General features: G+C 43.7%; 1 protein-coding gene across 2 annotated transcripts in view; it reads right to left on the bottom strand.

The window, feature by feature from the left end:
* IARS1 (isoleucyl-tRNA synthetase 1) overlaps window positions 1-20435 on the bottom strand; it is an 86092-nt gene that overhangs the window by 29699 nt on the left and 35958 nt on the right. For both annotated transcript variants that reach the window (XM_058566100.1, XM_058566101.1), the window contains exons 16-29: window positions 20070-20264; window positions 18344-18430; window positions 16548-16631; window positions 15378-15522; window positions 13663-13783; window positions 10880-10971; window positions 9713-9790; window positions 8647-8768; window positions 8100-8202; window positions 7780-7863; window positions 5156-5330; window positions 2765-2877; window positions 1040-1135; window positions 63-239 (exon numbers count right to left, since the gene is read on the bottom strand). In XM_058566100.1, the coding sequence (XP_058422083.1) occupies window positions 63-239; window positions 1040-1135; window positions 2765-2877; window positions 5156-5330; window positions 7780-7863; window positions 8100-8202; window positions 8647-8768; window positions 9713-9790; window positions 10880-10971; window positions 13663-13783; window positions 15378-15522; window positions 16548-16631; window positions 18344-18430; window positions 20070-20264 (1672 nt within the window). The remainder of the gene's footprint in view (window positions 1-62; window positions 240-1039; window positions 1136-2764; window positions 2878-5155; window positions 5331-7779; window positions 7864-8099; window positions 8203-8646; window positions 8769-9712; window positions 9791-10879; window positions 10972-13662; window positions 13784-15377; window positions 15523-16547; window positions 16632-18343; window positions 18431-20069; window positions 20265-20435) is intronic.

Raw genomic sequence — 20435 nt, 5'->3', positions numbered from 1 at the left:
ATGACTACATAAACTAACATAAAATCTAATCCTAAATATCTTAATAGTTCAAGAGAACTCACCTGTGTTTTTTCTTGAATAAGGATTTTATCTGATGTAGGAACTGGATATGGTTTCAAGGGAGCCTTTATGGTGGCAAACATGAACTCTGTGTGGCTTTCGATAACATTATTCAGATACTCTCCTTCAGACTTTGCTTTATAATAAACTGTTATTTCATCAGTTGGAACTAAATTGCACTGAAAGCATATATAGAAAATTTTAAAAGGGAAGCACATTTGTTCATCAAAACGTAAGACGCTGTTGAACAGGGCTGAAGATCCCATGCCGAATGTCTCCTGCCCAACCCTCCTCCTCTGAAACAGAGGAGTAACTGAACAAGAACCCACTCACAAAGCTCTGAACTGAGACAGATCTCACAAGCATCCCATTATCCGCTGGAGTGGTCTCCTCAGACCCTGAACTACAGGCCTCAGACAACTGACCTAAGGAGGAAGACTGGTGGGAGCCCTCCTTGAGGTAGGAGCTCCCTGGCTCTCTCACCTGGTGAGGGCAGGCAATGGGCTCTGTGTGCCTGCCCTGGTTCCTAGCTCCTGAATGAGGAAGAACCACCCTGCTCTGTTCAGATCCAACACTCTCTCTCCTGAGCCAGGAGCCCTTCCACGCTGACTACACCTCTTCCCTTCCTCAGAGACACCCACTGTCATCTCTGGTGACCTTCTGCACCAGTCAGGAGAACTACCCAGCCAGAAGATGATTTTGTGGAAGCCCTAGGGAACTGAAAAAGGAGGACAAGGGGCACAGGTTGGCTGAAAGCTCCTGGTCAGAGGAAAAAAGAGCCACGTCCAGCTTGACAGTGAACAGGTAGGGAGAGGTGGGGCCTACCTTTCCTGCGGAGTGACTAATTACCATTAATTGATAAGTATGGTTTACATTACCTGCCTCACCTGTCCTCCCCAACAAACAAAATAAAAAAACCAAACGAAAAAACAACACAAAACTCCAAAGCAGTAGCTCGTTCTTAATCTGACAAACTGACCTTTTTGCGAAGTTTTTGGACGCGATTGATGACTTCCCGAGCCATTCCTTCATCCACCATTGACTGGTCCGGGGTGACATCTAAGAGAACCAAAGCCTGCAGGAATGAACAGTGCACGCCAAGTAATCAAATAAGGAAGGACAGTTCTTTCAAACTCAGCAAAATGCTATTTAAAACTAAACTGAGAGGTCTATTATGCAGCATTATTTATTCACGCAACTGAGCAAAAGACACAAAGTCAAACCAGTTTCTTTACAGTTTGGGTCCTTCTTTGTAACCAGCAATTCCTTCATCTCTGGAGAGAGGTGCACCTTTCCCTTTTCTTCTGTAGGGTGCTGCTCACAGGAGACGCCCTGAGATTGGCTTTTGTGACAGTCTCTCATGTAACTCTGCTTTTTGTCTATGTAATTAACATCAAGGCTTCTAATAAGATCAACAATCACAAAACCCTTCCAGCAGCACAACTTTTCACAACGGATGCACCACAAATGAGTGGATCGAAGGCTTCAAAGCAGCTTCCTCGTTATTTTCTTAAACCATGACCCTTTTTATCCACTGGTTTGTTGGTGTGATTCAAGACACAATTTCTACAATTGACCACAATACTTTTTATATGATTTAGTTTAAACTGCCATCTTCTTGTCAACTTTGCCTACTTTTGTATCTCAACTGTTCTGAAGGTGTTGATGATGATGTGGTAATAATGATAACGTCACTTCTATTATAGAGGGGATGTACCTGTAAATTAGGCACCATCTCCATTTACCTTTGGGGAAACTCAATCAGAGAAGTTAACAAACTTCATGAAGGCACAGGCGGTAGAACTGAATATGGATGATAAGTCAGGGCATGGCCACCACGGCCCACAATACACAAACCGTGTTAAGAAACTCAGAAGCATCACGAGACATTTCCTTAAGTGTGGACAACTTCTTCAGGCTCTCCCTTCCATTGGCTGTAATCAGGAAGGGCTGCACCCTCTCACTGTTTATAAACCTCCTTCCTGCCCCTCTTCCTTTCCTAGTTTCCTCACCTTTGACTCCTTACCACTATCTGCCCACATGGAGTTGTCAGACTACATCTAATTTAAGCTCCTCTGTAAAGGCTCAGGGAGGTCAGCCTGTCTCACATGAGGTACTCCCCACCCTTCCCTGAATGTGGCTTGTTAGGCAGAGGGACTCCACCACCACTCCAACATTGGAGATCTTACAACCTATCTGCTGAGAGAAATCTGGTCAGGAGTGAAAAGAGATGCACTGATCCATCACAACAAAAAATGCTGACCCCAGAATCCTAAATGGCCTGTACATCCTCTTCAAGGAGCACTCCCTAACCAACCCACCCTCTATCCTAGACTTCAGATAGGAGCCCTTCTCTGTACTTTTTTCTACCAGATAACTTCTCAGGCAGAATAATAAGAATTGGCTTACTTTCCTGTCTCTCTGAGTGACTCATTCCTTAAAGGCTGGGATTACATCTTATTCTTTTCTACAACCCAACACTTAGGACAATTACTTGCACGCATATGTCACAAAATGCCCTGTTTATGTATTCATTAAAGAAAAGCATATGTTAAGAACATATAACAGATGAGTTTAATAAAGACAATCTAAAATGAAGATTGAGACAAACTGTCAACACTGTCAGGAAAGGCACTGATAAATACGTTCTCCTCTGATGTTCTTATCTTTTGGTAAAGAAATGTTCCAGAGAAGAGAGAAATACCTGAGCATCTGAGTGTGCTTCAAACTGTGCCGTCCCACTCATTGCCCGATCAAAGGTGTACATGAGGCGGATGTCCTCTTCATGCAATTCATGGCCCTCTACAACAACGGTCCCTATTGGAGAAGCAACTGCCACTGTTACTCCATCAGTCCCTCCTCCTCCTGAAGCCGCCCTGCTGCCAGCACACTGTGCCACTGTGTTGACGAAAACGTCACAGTAATAAGCTGCAGAGGCTTCAGGAGATCAAGTCCTCTTGACTCATGTCATCACTGCAGTCAAGAACGTGACAAATTCCCTTCAGACTGCACCATGCTGCCTCAAGGACAGTTAAATCACTACCAGTGTCAACCGTTGCATATAAACTCCCAGGTCGAATTCCCACCTTACACACAGCACAATGTAAAGAAGAAAGCACAGTCTGCGGAGTCAAATCAGACTCAGGCCCACCACTCACTGGTTGTAGGACCATGGTGTTCTATGATCTGCCGAGCAGGGAGCAGTGAGGGTGCAAGGGGGACAATGTGAAGTTCCGAGCGTCATGCCTGTCCGCGGCAGGCACCTGAGCATGGCAATCCCCGTCTTCAGGGAAGCCTGCTGTGGTCACTGACAGTGATTTTGGTCTTTGAGCAGTGGGCTGCCACCCTCACCTTATGTCACTGTGTTCTGAAAACTGTTTCACTTTCCATCAGTACAGAACAGTTCATTCAGAAACTACAGTTGAGAAACTGTAAACTTTTGGTTTCAAATAAGGCTTATTGCAGGCATTTTTGATATATTGGCTATCTGGTGAAACAACTTAGATTTGTGACACGCAGGGTGATCAAAGATTTTGTTACTTTAACATACAAGTTAAATTAGTAATGACTCAACTTTTAGTTGTTACTGGCTTATGTTTTATATTTTATACATTTTATCCAAAAATTGGGAGAATCTCAGGGACATTGCCCCCAATTTCTATAAGCACTCATTGGATTTCTGAGTCCTTAAATCTCTCCTCATGACACCTCCGTGCTTATGATTTTCAATTTCAGGGGGAGTCCTAACAGTCAAACACCTTGTGCCCTAGGATAGCTGCAGGATGCCAGGCAGCCATAATAAGACCACATGTGATTCCAATCACGGCGGAGCTGAGAACTCCTGGACACCCTGAGAGGCTCTCTGAAGGAGAGGAGAGAGGGGGCTGAGTCCCCTTTCCTAACCTCCTCATATTACCCTATATACTTCCTTTAGAGCACTTATCAAAACTCTGGTTATTTCCGTAAATCTTTAGCGTCTGCCAGCACACGAGGGTAAGGACAATGTCTGTCTCATTCAACTCCATGTCCCCAGTGCCAGCTAAACAGAAGGGTTTTAAAAAATATTTGCTTAACGAATGAATCCAGTCTTGCCCAATTAAGAGACCAAAATATGGATTCTAAATATTTTAGAGAAACTGTGATAAGTTCTGACCAGTTCTCCTTCACAAAAAATTCCAAACCTCAACTCTAAATCCCTTTCTCTAAAAATACTTTAAATACTTCACTTTCAAATATTTTGCAGTCTTTATTCTGACACCTCCCAAAGTCATCATCATCTTTTTTCTCCACAAGCCACATCTGATAGCAGTGACATCTATACCATTGGCTGGTAATGAAGCCTCAGGGCGTTCTGCTCTCTCTCACTTGGGTAGATTTTCTAGGCCCACATTAGCAATTGTAGAGTTCAATGGTAACCTAAAATCCACTCATCTGCTTCAGTCATTTCTATCTAGAAATCTAGCCAGAGGGAATCAATTCCATAAAATATTTACATGTAAAAACATTCACTGTAATATTATTCATAATATTAAAAGAATGGAAACAACCTAAAGCACCAACAATAAAAGACGAGTTAAAAACATTATCAGGTATCCATACGCAGGAAAATTATGCAGTTATTGAAATAGCATTTTAAAGAATAATAACAGAGAAATGTTTGGAATGTAAAGTGAAAATGCAAAACAAAAAAGTGAAAAACAAATATAACAGAAAATGTAAAAATATATGAGTGAAAAACATGAAATTTAAAATTAAAGCATGATCTCCATTTGTAATGCTGTAATTATATGACTATAATATGTAACTAGGAGGAAATAAATCAGAATTTTAAGTGTCCCAGCACTAACATATTAAACAGCCAAGAGTAGGCGCTCAATCTGCATTAAATGTGATGGGTTAAGGGTCATTTTTGTTGTCTTAATTTTTTCTAAATTATCAGAATTATTCTTAATAAACATTTTTATCACCAGAAAAAAGAAGTTTTCATTTAAGAAAAGGCAGTGACAGTAAAAGTCAAATGGGAGCCTAGCTATGAGACACCTGTCAGGCTGAGGCCACAGACGGCGCCCCTGCCCCCACTGGAGCAGACACCCACCACTCTCCTGGAATTGCTCCAGCTCCTCACTGCTCAGCTGCTTGATGGCTGTCATCACCACCTTGAAGGCTCCCTTCAGACGCTTCCCCAGAACCATGTGATCCGGTTCTGCCCTTAGGCGAACGCCGTACTTGTTTTTATCTGTAGACAACGTAACTTTTCGAACATTCAATTCCTATAGTTGGTAGACAAGATGAAACAGAAACGAGGGAAATGAAAACACATGTCCACAAAAACATGCACACAAACGTTCATCGCAACATTAGTCACAAAAAGTGGAAACAACCCAAGTGTCCATCAATTGTGAATGGATAAATAAAATGTGGCATATCCATACAAAGGACTATTATTTAGTAATATAAAGGAATGAAGCACTGACACATGCTGTAACATGAATGACCCTTGGTGGTAAGTGAAAGAAGTCAGATACAAAAGGCCACATATTGTATGATTCCGATTATATGGAATGTCCAGAGTAGGCACACCCAGAGACAGAAAAGAGATCCGTGGTTGCCAGGGGATGGTGGGATGTTGAAGGGAAAATGATGTATGAATGCTAATGGATACTGGGTTTCTTTTTGGGATGATGAAAATGTTATAAAATTGTGGTGATGGTTACACGACTCTATAAATAATACTAAAAGCCATTGAATTGTATGGTATGAAAAAACTTTTCTTTTTTCAGAAAGGTCTGATTGTCCAGATCAATCAAGATAGTTGAGCATAACTCAACTAAAGAAGACTCTAGAATTAGAAATATGAGCTTCAACTCAGGGGTAACCTTAGCTCAAGTAATTTCAGAGCACCACAAGGTTAACTATCAATTAACCAGAAGAATCAGTTAATCATAACATTTCATGCCTCCATCATGCTAGTTAAGGATTATAATGCAGTAGGAAATAGTGACAGCACAGTAGGAAATATGAAAATGAGATATCATGGAACTTGTCGACTGAAGCAAATTGTAGGGAAAAGTCAAGTTTTGCCATTAGACTTAACTGCATTATTTGATCTCACTATAGACATTAAGATATTCTATTTATATATGTATGTATGTATGCATTTATTTATTTATGTACGTATGTATTTATTTTTTTGTGAGGAAGATTGAACCTGAGATAACATCTGCCTATCCTCCTCTTTTTGCTGAGGAAGACTGGCCCTGGGCTAGCATCCACGCCCATCTTCCTCCACTTTATATGGGACGCCGCCACAGCATGGCTTGACAAGTGGTGCGTTGGTACGCGCCCGGGATCCGAACTGGCAAACCCTGGGCCCCCCACAGTGGAGTGCGTGCACTTAACCGCTTGCGCCACCAGGCCAGGCCCAAGATATTCTATTTAAATATATTCTATTTTTATCCATATCTTTAAGCATTAATTACAGAATTTATAATCTCTCTAGTTTCCAATATTTGTTTGGAATTCTCAAGCAATTCAAGACCAAATATAGCAATTATTATTTTCTACAATAATAGATTTAATGTTACCTGTGAAAGGAATATAAATGAAATGAAAAATATATTTGTTTTTAAAACATTACGGAATAAAGCTTTTTCGGAGGAAAACTGACACTACAGTTTAAACTTTATTTTGTTGTTTTTTCTGTTTTTGCTGAGGATTCGCCTTGAGCTAGCACTCGTTGTCAGTCTTCCTCTTTTTGTATGTGAGCCGCCACCACAACATGGCCACTGACAGACGAGTGGTGCAGGTCCACGCCTGGGAACCAAACCTGGGCTGCTGAAGTGGAATGCACCAAAATTAACCACTAGGCCGTGGGGGCTGGCCCTAGTTTAAACTTTTGAGCCCAAAACTCAACTTCTAGGAATCTATCCAATGTCCATACACTGACATACGCACAAAGATACAGAAACATCTTTTGTTTGTAATCAGAAACATAAATTTCCAATAATAGAAGAGTAATTAAATAAATTATGACACAGCCAGAAAGTGAACACGTACAGCTGTTAAAAAGAACATAGTAATCTCTATGTTTTGACATGGGATGCCCTTTAAGAAACACTGTAAAGTGAAAAAAGCAAGTTAAGAGTCTATACATGATCCTCTCTGTGCAGAAACAAAAGCAATGGCATGTGCATATGTGTGTCTACGTATGTACAAATGTATGTATATGCATGTAAAATGCTAGGAACAACCCTGGCAGGAGACACCCTAGTGAAGATCCCAGGAGGGTGAGACTCCAGGGTGTGGTCGGGGTGGGAAGGGACTCACCTTGGACTCCAAGCTAGTGTTAGTGCCTGCCTACCACCAACATGTGCTCACTTGTTACCTGTATAATTTGAAGGAACAAAGTCCTTTTGTTAATTATCAAAAGCACTTTGGAGAAGAAAAGTGGATGAAGGTAATAAGTGATCCAACTAAGTAAACAAATTCATTGATCTTGAAATCGTTTTTAAAGAACTACAACTACATGGTAAAAATTTATGATGATTCTAAGCAAAGTGTAAAATTTCATGGATGGTTAAATTTACGTATATACTGATATACAAAAGAAAAAAGATAAATTATTCACTCAAAGTGTAGTTCACTGAAGAGTACTAATCACAACAAACTTCTCAAGGAAAGAAGTCTGTTTGGACTAAACAGACAAATCAGCTGTCTCACCTCAATGATATACTTCTCCAAAGACTTGATATCATTAAGAGCTTCCGGATCTTGATGGATAACCACAATTTCCCTCAAAGGATACTAGGAGGAAAAGGGAAAGGAAAGTTCACTCAGCAGCCAGTCCTCTAAGCTGCAGAAAAATGGAACATTACATGTTTTATCTGAATCTCAGGCTTCAGACTAATCAAACTCAACTAGTACCCTTATTGCAGAAAAAAAAATTTATGCCATTGCTGGAAGCTCTCTATATTAAGAAAATACTCTAAGACATAATTATTTAGGACTGTGCAATGTAAAATATAAATGAAATCTCAAACCTTTATTGGAATAGTTTTGCGGTCTCGAATCACTCGCCCAAGTTCAATCACAGACTGCATTCTAGAGACTGCACTCTCGGTTTTCTTGTCAATCAATTCCTCTCTGATTGGTAGAGGTAGGGATGTGAAAGAGATTAGATTTAAAAGGAGAAAAGTCCCAAACAACAGGCATGCTTAATTGAGGAAGACGGTCAGGCTAGAGATGTGATGGTGTGGCTAGGCCTCCTGGTGAGGCACCTGGGGAAGGACAGCGCATGCCAGCCTCGGGCGCACACGGCAAGAAGCAGGCGGCAAGCCTGAGTCTGCTGCTCAGTGCCCAGCAGCTCCTTGAGGCGATCCCAACGGGCTTGCTCATGCCCCACCTGCCACAGCACAACGAGGGGTTCCACACTGAGCATCCCTCCTACCCATTCTGTAGCTAGGAGCAGCTCAGGTGGGAGGCAGGGTGTGGAAGAGCTGGAGCAGGGAGCTGGGGCCCCCATGAGTGCGTCTCTGGCAACTCCCCTTCCCATGGCTTGGGCGAGACATATGTGTATTTAATTCTCACCGAACGTGGGGCAGCATGAGGTAGTGAATGCTGAGGGTGTCCTTGTCCTGGACAGAAACAGGGTCAATCAGCATCTTTAGATTCTGGTACATCAACTCAGTAAGAAAAGGTGTGTAGGGGGCCTGTATGAGGACAGAGGACACCATGTCATTCATGTGCAGCCATCATGAACTGAGCGCAATCAGAGTGAAAACAGCAACTAAACATCTTAGAGAATGACATAAGAGTACACAGTGGGCGTGAGGTCCCTAACCCTGCCCTCTGACGAGAAACCACCTCTCTGGAACCTGGCGAGATGGATACCTGTGAGGCACAGCAAGGGTACAGCCAGAGAATCCAAAGCATCCTGGAGGATGTCTGTAATAAAAGCAGGAGCCCCTGACCAAGTGCCAGCCAAGTCAATAAGGAGAGGACTGAATGTCCCTAACCCTCAGAAACCTCATCTGTAAACTGGAGGAACACCGCCTGCTTCATAGGATGAAGGTGAGTGAGGTCAGATGTGAGGCACCAGGCACAGGACCTGGTATGAAGCAGGTTCTCATTCTGTGTACATTCAGGAAATAAATATAAGGCTAATTAATGATAGCGTTACACTGGAGTAGCAGAAATAGGATACAGGGAATCAAAACTGGAATTTTCACTTGTATATCATTTAATTAATATTTAAATTGGTAGAAACACGTTTCAAGTAATATATTATTTGTGATATATTTATTTGGTTAGATATTAGTTTAAGAACTTCTCTGTTACTCACAGATAATTACAGGAATCCACGTTAAGATGAGGTATGTTATTCAAAGGGAACCGTGGCAATTCAGTCTAGATGCAAAGACCTTGACCTGAAATGTACGGCCCATGGTAAAAAGAAAGAATCCAGCTTTTGAAGCTAATGTTTCTCAGCCCTTACTTGCCATATATAAGCTAACAAGATTTCTGAAAAGGAACTAGAGATTTAAGTTGTTTTAAAACTTCTATTTAGAAGAGGTACAGATGGAGGACACTGCAGCAACCAGGCACCACAAGTAGCCCACAAGGCTAGAGTTTGAGAACGGGCAAAGCATCTTACCATAAGTCTGCACAGAGAAAGCAGAACACTAAACAACGTCTCCAGGGCTGTAACACAGTCCTCCATCCCATTTTCACCCTAGTGTGTAAAAACAAAACAAAACGTTAAACTGTTAAAACCGAGTGAGAAGATTATTTTAAAAAGGCAATCCACAGAGAGCACACAGTGCAGAGACAAGACAGACAGAGCTAGGACAAGTGACCACAACCACGGGTGGTCTGGGGTCAGTGTAGGAGGCCAGGATGGGGTCCCCCTCACTCTCTCCCATCTCTGAGGCCGAGCAAATGGAGAGTAGCTCTGTAACTGTGAGGTAAGAATGGACCAGAAGGCTAACGATAGGATTCACATGCAACAGACAGTTGCTAACAGAAAAATTTAAAGTACTTTTAGGTTGAGATTTCTTATATTTTAAAAAACTATATACTGTGTATTTAAAAAATAATTATACTAATTTATTGCAGGAAAAATACAAAGACAATAAAAAAAGAAAACCCAACCATAATTAAGTGACCCAGAGATAACTATTGTAAACATTTTAGCATATATCCTTCTAGATATATGTGTACATACACACACACACACACGTATATGTGTGTGTAATATATTTTAACAAAAATGAAATTACTGCTTTGTTATGGGCTTTTATCAGTAACACATTTGAAGGCAGAACAACAGGCAATGAGAACCTCCATCAGTCCCTCCCTCCCTGTCTTGTACCACCATTATTTATGCCCAGCTTAAGTCCTTATACAGGACCCATGCCTCACTCATCCTAAATCCCCAACAGGCTTAAGGAAGAGTTCTGTCAATAAATAACTGACCCTCTAGAGGTAGAAGCAGGGATGTGCCCTTCTCAAGATCACAGCCGTACCAGCCAACATTTGCATGAATTTATTTTGGATTTTAAGAGGTCTACTCAGCTTAGTCCTGTGTGGCCCTGAGATTTTCCCTCCAACATGACATGTGCATGATTGGGTTCTGAAAATACACAAGATGACTTTTAGAACTTAGGTTCCCATCCATTTAATACGCAACATAAAAGAAAAAGATAGCTTCAAAAGTTGAGAGCATTTGAAACGGCTCCTTTTCCTGTTGGCTGTGCTCATTTTTCCTCAACTCTCACATGTCCTGCACTTTTTGCCCTTCCCAACAGCAGCTTGCACTTACCTTTAATCTTCTGCGGTTCATTCTGACATACCAGTTTGTCAGAACATCCACAAACTTGACCAGGCGAGGCACCACAGTATAGAGCCTGTAAGCTAAAGTAAGACAATCAGTCAGGCAGCAAGAACACACCGAGCACCTGGGTGCGTGGGAGAGGATACAAGAAAACAAGCAGCCCCTGCCATCCAAGGGCCACCACGCTTGTTAGAGAGAGGAAGAACAAAGGGAAGCAATCCCACCCATGGTGGCTGAGGGACCGAGGCTGCCCACACCCGACTTCACAAGGCACCATGTACCTGGAGCTGAGCAAGGTGGCAATACCACAAAAGCCCGACCTCCTTCCACTGTGCTGCTCCATACCTCAACCAAGAAAGACATGCTAAAAGCTCTAATTAGATGCTAAGAGGCATAGCATAGGCCAGTGCTTCTCCACTAGAGCAACTCTGCTCTGCAGGGGACACTGGCAACATCTGGAGAGACATTCTGGTTGTCACAACTGGGAAGGGGGGTGTTCCTGGCATCTGGCAAGTGGACCCCAGGGATGCTGCTCAACATCCTACAATGCACAGCCCAGCCCCCACCACAGAGAACGAGCCAGCCCAAACCGTCAGTAATGCTGCTGCGGAGAAACTTGGGTATGAGCTGCGAATAAAACAGAACCGGTTTCCTAAAGGTTACAATAGCCAAGAGAAGAAACCTAGAGGAGGCAGTGGAAGGATGGAAAAGCCTTGAGGAACTAGAAAGATTGGAAGGCTCCCCTGAGGAACTCAGAGGGCAAGCAGGAAGGTAAGGGTGTCTAGCCAATCTTGTTTGAGGCACAGGCTTATTTTAAGGGTTTTCCCATTGGCCTCCCCTTTAACTGATACTCTCTGTAGCACAAAAACAAAGACCAAAAACAAGGAGAGTGAGACTAAAAATTACAAACAAACACAATTTACATTAATGAAAAGAGTTTAGTGACTGTTAATGAGGCTCCTGGTCTAAGCTAACGTGCTGAGAAATTGCAAAGGGCAAAGCTGCTCTCTGCTGCAGTTCACAAAGACCAGACTGAGGTGCTGGCGGGCCAAGTCCCAGGCCAGTCACTGGCAGGTCACACGTTCCTGGACAGGCGATTTCTGTGATTGGAGGCCTACTCTGTAAAGAAGCCTGTCTAAGTTATTTCTAGGGGTCACTACACTCTTTACCATCTAGGAAGCCAGAGTTTCCTGTGTGCAGGTTTCAGCTCTTAGAGAGTAATGAAGTCTGCACATAACAAGCACGCAATAAACAGGAGCAGCCAGCAGCAGCTCCTGCTGAGATCACTAAGAATACCTGCAGACTCTTCAAGCATGCTACCTATTGAGTCCTCAGACTCCACGTTGACGGGGGAACTGAGGGCACGCAGCCGACAGATGGAGCGGAAACTACATTGAGCAGTCCACATCTGGAGCCCATCTCATCAGCTCAACGCACACTGCCTGGCCTCTCGCACGCAGCCCTCACCACTCGGCTGGTGTGCACAACTGCTGCCTAACCTCTAGTTCCCAGGCAAACCAGGGAGAACGGCCCTGGCCAGGGTGTACACTCTCAGGAGGTCACAGCAGCTGCTGCCTAAAGATGGCAGGGGCCTGGGGCAACCGTCCCTAGCACCGTTTCCCACCCATTCAGATCACTCAGGAGGAAAAGTGGACATGGCTGAGAGCAGGTGTCCTCGGAAGCACGGTGAGCTCCCAGTGCAGGAGTCTGCCTCGCACACTCATTTCCGTCTTCACTTATGTCAATTTCTCCAACAGCCTGACAGTCATATGATCCTTATTGTGTATGTTTAAAACATGCAAAATTTCCTGGACTAACAATCCTACTGTGCGAACTGCAGAAACACCAACTACTCCGGGAAGAGCCAGGTACCGGCTGAGGAGGGGCAGCCCCCTGCATGGACCAGGGGTTGCTCTGGCTCCTCAAATCCATGGAGCGCTGCACTTGCACAACAGCACCGGCAACCACAGGGTGCCAGGGGAGGCGGCTTAACCTTGCCAGGGCATGCACAGGGAAGCCGTCTCTTCTCCTCTGCCCACCAACTTTATCAGACCTATGTCAAGTATCCTAGTCAATAGTTTCTGGAATTTCTCACCTTAATTTATGGCTGTTATATCTCCAACCTCAAAGAAATCAACATAACCTACTTTTCTAACCTCTGTCTAAAACCAAATCCGTTGTTATTTGGTAACAAAAATATGGGGAAATTCCTACTTCATTATTGCTTTTCTGTACTTCCTATTTTTCTAGATTGAACAGGGACTACTTATTTAACAATTAAAGTAGATCTAAAAATAAATAAAAACGTATTAATAACAAGTACTACTTATTAAGTACCTATTATCTACCAGCTACTTTATGGACATGACCTCTATTTGAGCCTTATAACTCCACCAGGCATTTTTCAGAGAAACAAATTGAGGCTCACAGACTTGAGGTAATGCTTCTCCCAGTTGGGTTTTCAACCCACAGCCATCCAGTACTGAGGCCTGTGATTCCGTGGGTTCCTGTGGTGTCTGTGGAGGGGTGAGGCTGCTGGACACTCTCCCAGGACAATTCCCCATGCCTTGGAACAGCCCACTTCTACAACTAACAAGCCTTAACAAAGCTATATTTGGCATTAAAAGAAAATTATTTATCTACCGTTCTGTCTCTCTCAAAATTTCTATAAAATTCCTCTATGTTTATAAAGAAGAACAGTTAAATATCAAAAGGGCAATTATAAAGAGAAGAGTCCTTATCCCTGGGAGGACGGCCCAAGAGAGACAAACCTGTCATTTCAGTCTTGAAGAACCCAACAAGCGACTGCATAAAGGACAGGACCCACCGGTCTGTGATGTTGGCACTTTCTTTAACAGTGTTCTCGTTGTAGAGGAATTCCATTTCTTCCTCCTAGGAAGTGACAATTATAGAAACATTCTGCATGCTTGAGGGAAGTTACTGCGGAGAAATGAACTCTTTAAATCATTTAAACTGAAAGAAGAGGTCAACCAAAAAAACCAAAAAAAACCCTCAGACACCACTGGCAATCTAAATTTCTGATTCTCAGTAATATTTTCCAGATAAGCTCTAAACTTGGGACATTAAAACCTCAATTTTTGAGTGACCTAAAGAGAATTTAGAAAAAACTGCTCCTCTGCACCAGAGTGATTATAAATTGAGAAATATTCGAAAATCTTGTCAATAAGTAATGAGTTTAGTTACTTTAAACCTGAGGAAGGAAGAACAGTAAAACTGGCTAGGACTGGACGACTGTTTATAAACTGAAAATGAGCCCTAGGAATTAACACCTCTGCTCATATTATTCATTTTACCTAGAATGCTCTATCTTACCCATTCTTTTTCTTTTGCAAAATGCTTCTTGATCCTGACGGCCCACTTCACCTGTCCTACTCATGCAGCATCACCACCAGGCTGGTGGGACAGAGGCCACGCTGACTCTTGCCCTGACTTACGCGCCCGAGGGTGGAGCTTGCATCTTGCCATGCCTAGACAAGCCCCAGCTGGGGGAGGCTTGACCCAGCCCGTGTATCTGAGTCCCATGCAAGCAGAGGCCTGCAAGTGGACCTGCCTAAGGCCTGTTGGCCTGAGAGGTGGTGGGATTGGAAAGACAGGAAAAACAATAGAAGACCTGGCCAAGATGGGTGCCCTTCTCAATTCACAGGGCAAAGTGCCCCCTGGAAGGGTTCATTAGCAGACAGAGATGAGCCAGAGGCAGCAGGAAGCAAGTGACCGGCCCGCTGGAGTGTGACGCTCAAAGCTCAGCTCTCCAACCAGTTTCTCAGGAAGGAACAACATGTTCCTTTTACTAAACATGTTCCACATGTTTAGTAAACAATAGTTTACTAGGCAATTCTACTTGTAAGGTGCTGGAGAGAAAAAGATGAGTGGTACCTGGGCCCTGACCCCAGATGGAGGCCTGAAAGCGCAGACAGGACAATGCGCAATGAAGCCTGCTGCCCTGAGAGCAGTCAGTGTGGGCAGGGGAGGTGGCTTCTGGAGTACGCCCCCCGGGCCAGCAGGTAACTGCTCTGAAAGCACTTTCACATATATCACAATCGTTATTTCTCATCTTAACAACCCACTGAGAATTTCTCTCCCTTTCAGAGTCTCAGCCCAAATGCCCCCACGGAGCAGCCTTCCCTGACCACCATCTACAGCAGCCTTTCCCAGGTACCCCTGCTCTGACAGTAGCTGACTCTTCATGGGCTCCCCCATGCCCCACCCCCATCAGCTCCACAAGGGAGGGGAAATGGCTGACTGAATCAATAATCAGTGCAACACTTTTACTCTTCCAAGGAGGCTCCCTTGTCCTGCAGAGGTGAGCGCCTGTCCAGTTGAGGTCCCGTGTTCCTGGCCCAGGATGGACCCCAGATGCCTGCTGCACCTTCATGTATGGCCTCCCCAGTGGCCCTGAGCCCCCACCCAAAGGGCCTGCTCTGCCATCTCCCCACCCCGCCCCACAGCACAGCACCATGGCCCACACCTTCTGCAGCCTCAGGACGTTCTGGATGAAGAAGCGATAGGCGTTGTACCAAGGGAGCAGCACGTCCTTCAGAACGTCACGCACACCCTCCTCCTTAAAGCGGAGGTTTTCTGCTCTCACCACAGGGGAGTTGATCAGATATAATCTGGAAGAGGAGAAAAATTACATGGAAAAGGAAGGTAGACAGCAAACCAAATATTATTACTTGACATGTTGACAGGGCAACACCAAAAGTGGCATCTTTTCTACAAAAGGGGGAAAGTATAAATACTCTTCTAATGGTCAATTTAAAACTGACAAAGCTCGTACTTTGTGTAAGAGACCTAGCAAATTATAAAGGGGAGACGTAATCCCACACCAAAACATGGCACTGGACCAACCTAGAAGCACGCCCTGTGCTGGTCTCAGTGCAGCAGCACCAAGAGGCCCTCCTCCTAGGACACCACATGCAGGTATCAGGGATTCACAAAGAGCAGCCGTGTGTGCTCTGCTGGCTCAGAGGGGGCAGGGGGCAGGGGGCAGGGTAGAGGCCAGGGATGTTGCTAAACATCCTACAAGACAGCCCACAGCACAAGGAATTATTGGGCCCAAGTTGTCAGCAGTGCCGAGGTGAGTCTACCAGATAACTGGGGGTCGTAGGACATCCCACTAACTGCTCCTGAGCAGCACGGTGACTATGAATGTGCCCGGACTCAGTCCTTGGGCGTAGGTCTGTAACAGGAGGATGCTGAACGAGATCTCTATGGTTCCTTTTAACGTGAACACTGTGATCAATGTTCATGACTATGACTACTTCAAGCAGCAACTCACATTTCTCTAAAAACTTTTCAATATTAATTTTTATTTGCTGTAGCATAATTACACCTCATACAGCTCTTTTGAGGAGTAAGTGCAAAACTGAAATAAATGATGTAAAAGAATTCTAATGCCAACAAGATAGGGAACCTGGAGAGGGAGTGAAGCGGAGGCATCCAGCAAACTAGCCAGGAGCACCTGGGCTGCTCAAGGAGATCCAATACAGGTCCTTGTTACCAATGTAACTCTCCATATAATACAGACACATTTTTGAAATCCTAATTATAAACCAAATCTGAGGAACATGAGTAAAAGAACAAGAGATGCTTACATAAAAAATGACAAATACACACAAGACAGAGCATTGGTTTGTACCTGAGGGCGTCAGCACCATATTTATGGATGATCGAAAGTGGGTCTGGATAATTCTTTTTTCGTTTGCTCATTTTTTGGCCATCACTTGAAAAACAAAAGGGAGATGCCAATTAAATAAGTCAATATCACAGTTTATCTTTATGTATGGTTATACATTACTTGCAAATTGGAATACATAAATGCACATGGGATACAAGCTAGTGTTAAGGCACTAAGGCTAGTGTTTGTAACATCTGTAAGCTTTTTGAATACTATGGTGAATCGATGGAGAAGCTCCAGGATAGATGGAAACGGGAAGATGCCAGTGTAACAGTTAAAAACACAGGCTCAGCCATTTATGCCAGAGAAATGAGAACTTACAGTCACACAAAACCTATAATCAAAGTTCATAGCTTTATTCATAGTCAGCAAACACTGGAAACAACCCCAATGTCCTTCAGCAGGTGAATGTCAAACAGCAGGTCACCCACACCCTGGAGCACTGCTCAGCAGTGAGAAGGAAAGAACTTCGGATGCACACAACCACCTGAAGAATCTCCAGGGAGTTACACTGTGCGAAAAAGCCAATCTCAAAAGATTATACGCAGTATGATTCCACTTATATAACATACTCAAAACGACAAAAGTTCAGAGATGGGGAACACAGTAGTGGTTGCCAGGAGTTGGGGATGAGGGTGGAAGGGCGGGAGGGTGTAGATGTGAGTATAAAAGGGCACAGAGGGATTCTGGGACGTTCAAACAGTCCAGGATCTGGACTGTGCTGGTGGATACAGGAACCCACACACATGATATGCTGCACCCAACTAACTACACACAGCAAACGAGTACATGCAAAACTGGGGAAACTGGAATGAGACTGGAGGCTGTATCAACGCCCTGGCTGTGATGACGGACTCCAGTTTCAAAAACATGACCAGCAGGGGAAATGTAGCAAAGCACACAGTGGGTCTCTAGTATGTTTTATAACTGCATGCAAATCCACAATTCAATAACTTTTTCAATTAAAAAAAAAAAGCACAGACCGTAGAGCCAGACTGCCTGGTACAGAACTTGAATTTACCACTCATTTGCTGTGTCACCTTGGGCAAGTTACTTAATTTTTCTGTACCTCAAATTCCTCAACTGTCAAAACAGGAAATTAAAAGATTCACCTCGAACAGTTCTGGGGATTAAATAGTAAAGATGTGTGACGCTCCTGGCAGGGACTGGCACGGGGTCAGGTCATCCCCCCCTCAGCACATGAAGCAGGGTATCTATGTCAACATTGTGTTTTATTTTCTTATTGTTATATATTTATGTTTTTACTTTTAATGACTAGAGGCAATAGAAGCGAAGGAAAAACAAGAGTCCCCTATAATACCAGAAACCTCTAGAACCCATAGCTTCCACATATGTTAAAAAGAGGACAAAAATCTACATTAAAGGACCAGTGTACAGATTAAATAAGAGCTATAAGCAAAGATACTTCACAAAATTCTAAATGACGACTGTTATTTCATCACTAGCCGTGTCACAGGACGCACATCCTCCCCTGCTTCCTCCATTAGGCTTAGCTCTCAGTGCAGCCCTTCCTCCTGAGACAGGAGTACGTGGAGACAGAATGCTGCAGAGGGAGCAGTGCACAGGCCAGGAGCTGGATGAAAAGGAAGAGCAGCAGGAAGAAAAAAGAGTAGGAGCAGAGCTGGGGCCTTCCTCAACTCCTCTATTCACAGGAATGGTTAGATCCAACCAGAACACGGCCGCAAGAACCAAGGCACTCAGAACTGAACTCATCACTACACAAAGGCGTGACCTGCCTGGCCAGGACGAGCCCGTTGACAATCACGTTCTTGAAAGGCGGCTGTCCAAAGAGAGCTGTGGCCAGCACCAGCAGGGTGTAAAACCTGGAAAAAACCCACAAAGAAACAGTTCAATAAAAACAGAAAAGGAGTCCAAGCATCAAAAAAACTCTGTGTTTACTTATCGGACTGAGTTTCTATTTTAGATCAGTTACACTTCTCGATAATCCCTTAAAGCGATGGTTTTGAATCCTGGTGACACATTAGAATCATCTGGGGAGTGCTGAAAAATTATGCAAAGGACGACCCACTGCAGACCAATCACATTAGAGCTTCTCATCAGAAAAAACAAAATGCGCTTTATTTAAAGCAAATAAAGGCCTGGAGCGAGGTGCTGACCCCAGTAGTCGAGGACAGTACCGTCGCCCTCCTCGGGGAGCCAGCTGGACAGCCACAAGGCAGAGCAGGGCAGGGCTGGGCAGCCTCCCAGGACCTCCCAGAAATGCTGGGCTGAAAATCCAGGGATGCGTGTCGCCTTTAGCACAAGGTCATATGGGACAGTCTAATGACAAAAAATACAGAGAGCACTCTCATCCCAAAGTCCAAGGCAGAACACAGAACATGTTTTCATTCAGTCAGAGAGCACATATATCATTTATCTGCTAGCTAACTTGTGCCCTAAAAGAACTCTATCATATCCCTGCGAGCTGTCCCAAGAAGTGATGCTCTTGTGTCATCCCCAAGCTGATTTTGCACCCCAAGAATATCACAGGACATGAATTGATGAGGATGGAGACCAGACCCCACACCTAACATCAACACCTGACCAGACATCCCGTCTCCCGAAGGCAGCTCAGGAGGACCCCGGTGCCTAGGAGAGGCAGCCCAATGCTGAGGGAAGGGGAGGGAGGCAGTGTGCACACGGGGACCCATAGGAGGGCTTTTAACAGCTGCCAGACATTGCCACTCCTCAGAGAAACAACTTCCTGGTGAGTCATCTGGCCTCCCTAAGAATAGGAGTTTGTGTCTGGTAGCTGTTCCTACAGATGAATGGATTGGAAGCTGATACAGCACATTCTGGAGCATTAAGGCTGGAATTCAATCAGTTTGTGATGAACACAAGTTGTAACAGCAGAAAAGGACACCAACATGCCTTAAACGCTCCTGCAGACACATTACTAATGAAAGTATAATTGGAACCTGGATTGGCCAAGCTCATCCATGAAGAGAAGGTAACTCACCTTTTTCTAATTAAGAGGATGAAAGTACTGTTTTAAATAAGACACCAGATAAAAACAATGCCAAAATCCAGCCCCCATGTTTTTTTTAAAATCTGGATTTTTCAGAATGCAATTTTATAAGGCTAGCCTCAGCATCTGAGCACATTTCCCACTACCCCTCAAATCTGTAGCACCCAACCCATGATCCTGTAAGTAAATACTCATTACACATTCGAGTAAATTATTTTAAGTAAACAAACTAAGAACACATATTAGGTGTTTTGTATCACTTAATCTTCCAGTATAACAAATCTCTATATTCCAAAATGTCAGTGAAATAATTCGAACTCTAAAACTACAGCCCTACTCTAGCGAAAAATTCCTACTCGAAAGACACTTTAATGGTATGTTTGGTGGTGAGGGGCAGAGGGTAGGAGCACAGCCTGTCTTGTAAATACCTGTCAGTAAAATACCTGCTAAATAAAATAAAATCAATAAAACATTTAAAAGAACAAGGGACATACCATCCTCTGGTTTGGTCAATGCCTTCGGCAATGAAGTCTGCAGGAAATGCATCCTCAAACTCCCTCTTGCTTTCAAATGGATAATGAACTTGAGCATAGGGCATGCTGCCGCTCTCAAACCAACAGTCAAACACTTCAGAGATGCGATGCAATGATCCCTTCCCACAACGTGAAGGAATTGTCAGATGGTCAATGCTAATAAACAAAGAAGCAGCCATTTTTATTAATTTTAAGCAAAACAGAACTTGCAGTCTAACTGCCAGTAGGAAACACAATGCCCTGACAAGCTCTTTCATATGCATCTGCAAACAGAAATAGGCAGTTATCACAGGCTTTCAGAAGGCACCATGAGTACTCAGTCTAGAA

The sequence above is a fragment of the Diceros bicornis genome, chromosome 22 (assembly GCF_020826845.1).
Source record: "Diceros bicornis minor isolate mBicDic1 chromosome 22, mDicBic1.mat.cur, whole genome shotgun sequence".
Classification (NCBI taxonomy): Eukaryota; Metazoa; Chordata; class Mammalia; order Perissodactyla; family Rhinocerotidae; genus Diceros; species Diceros bicornis.
This window is presented reverse-complemented; position numbering and strand designations above follow the sequence as displayed.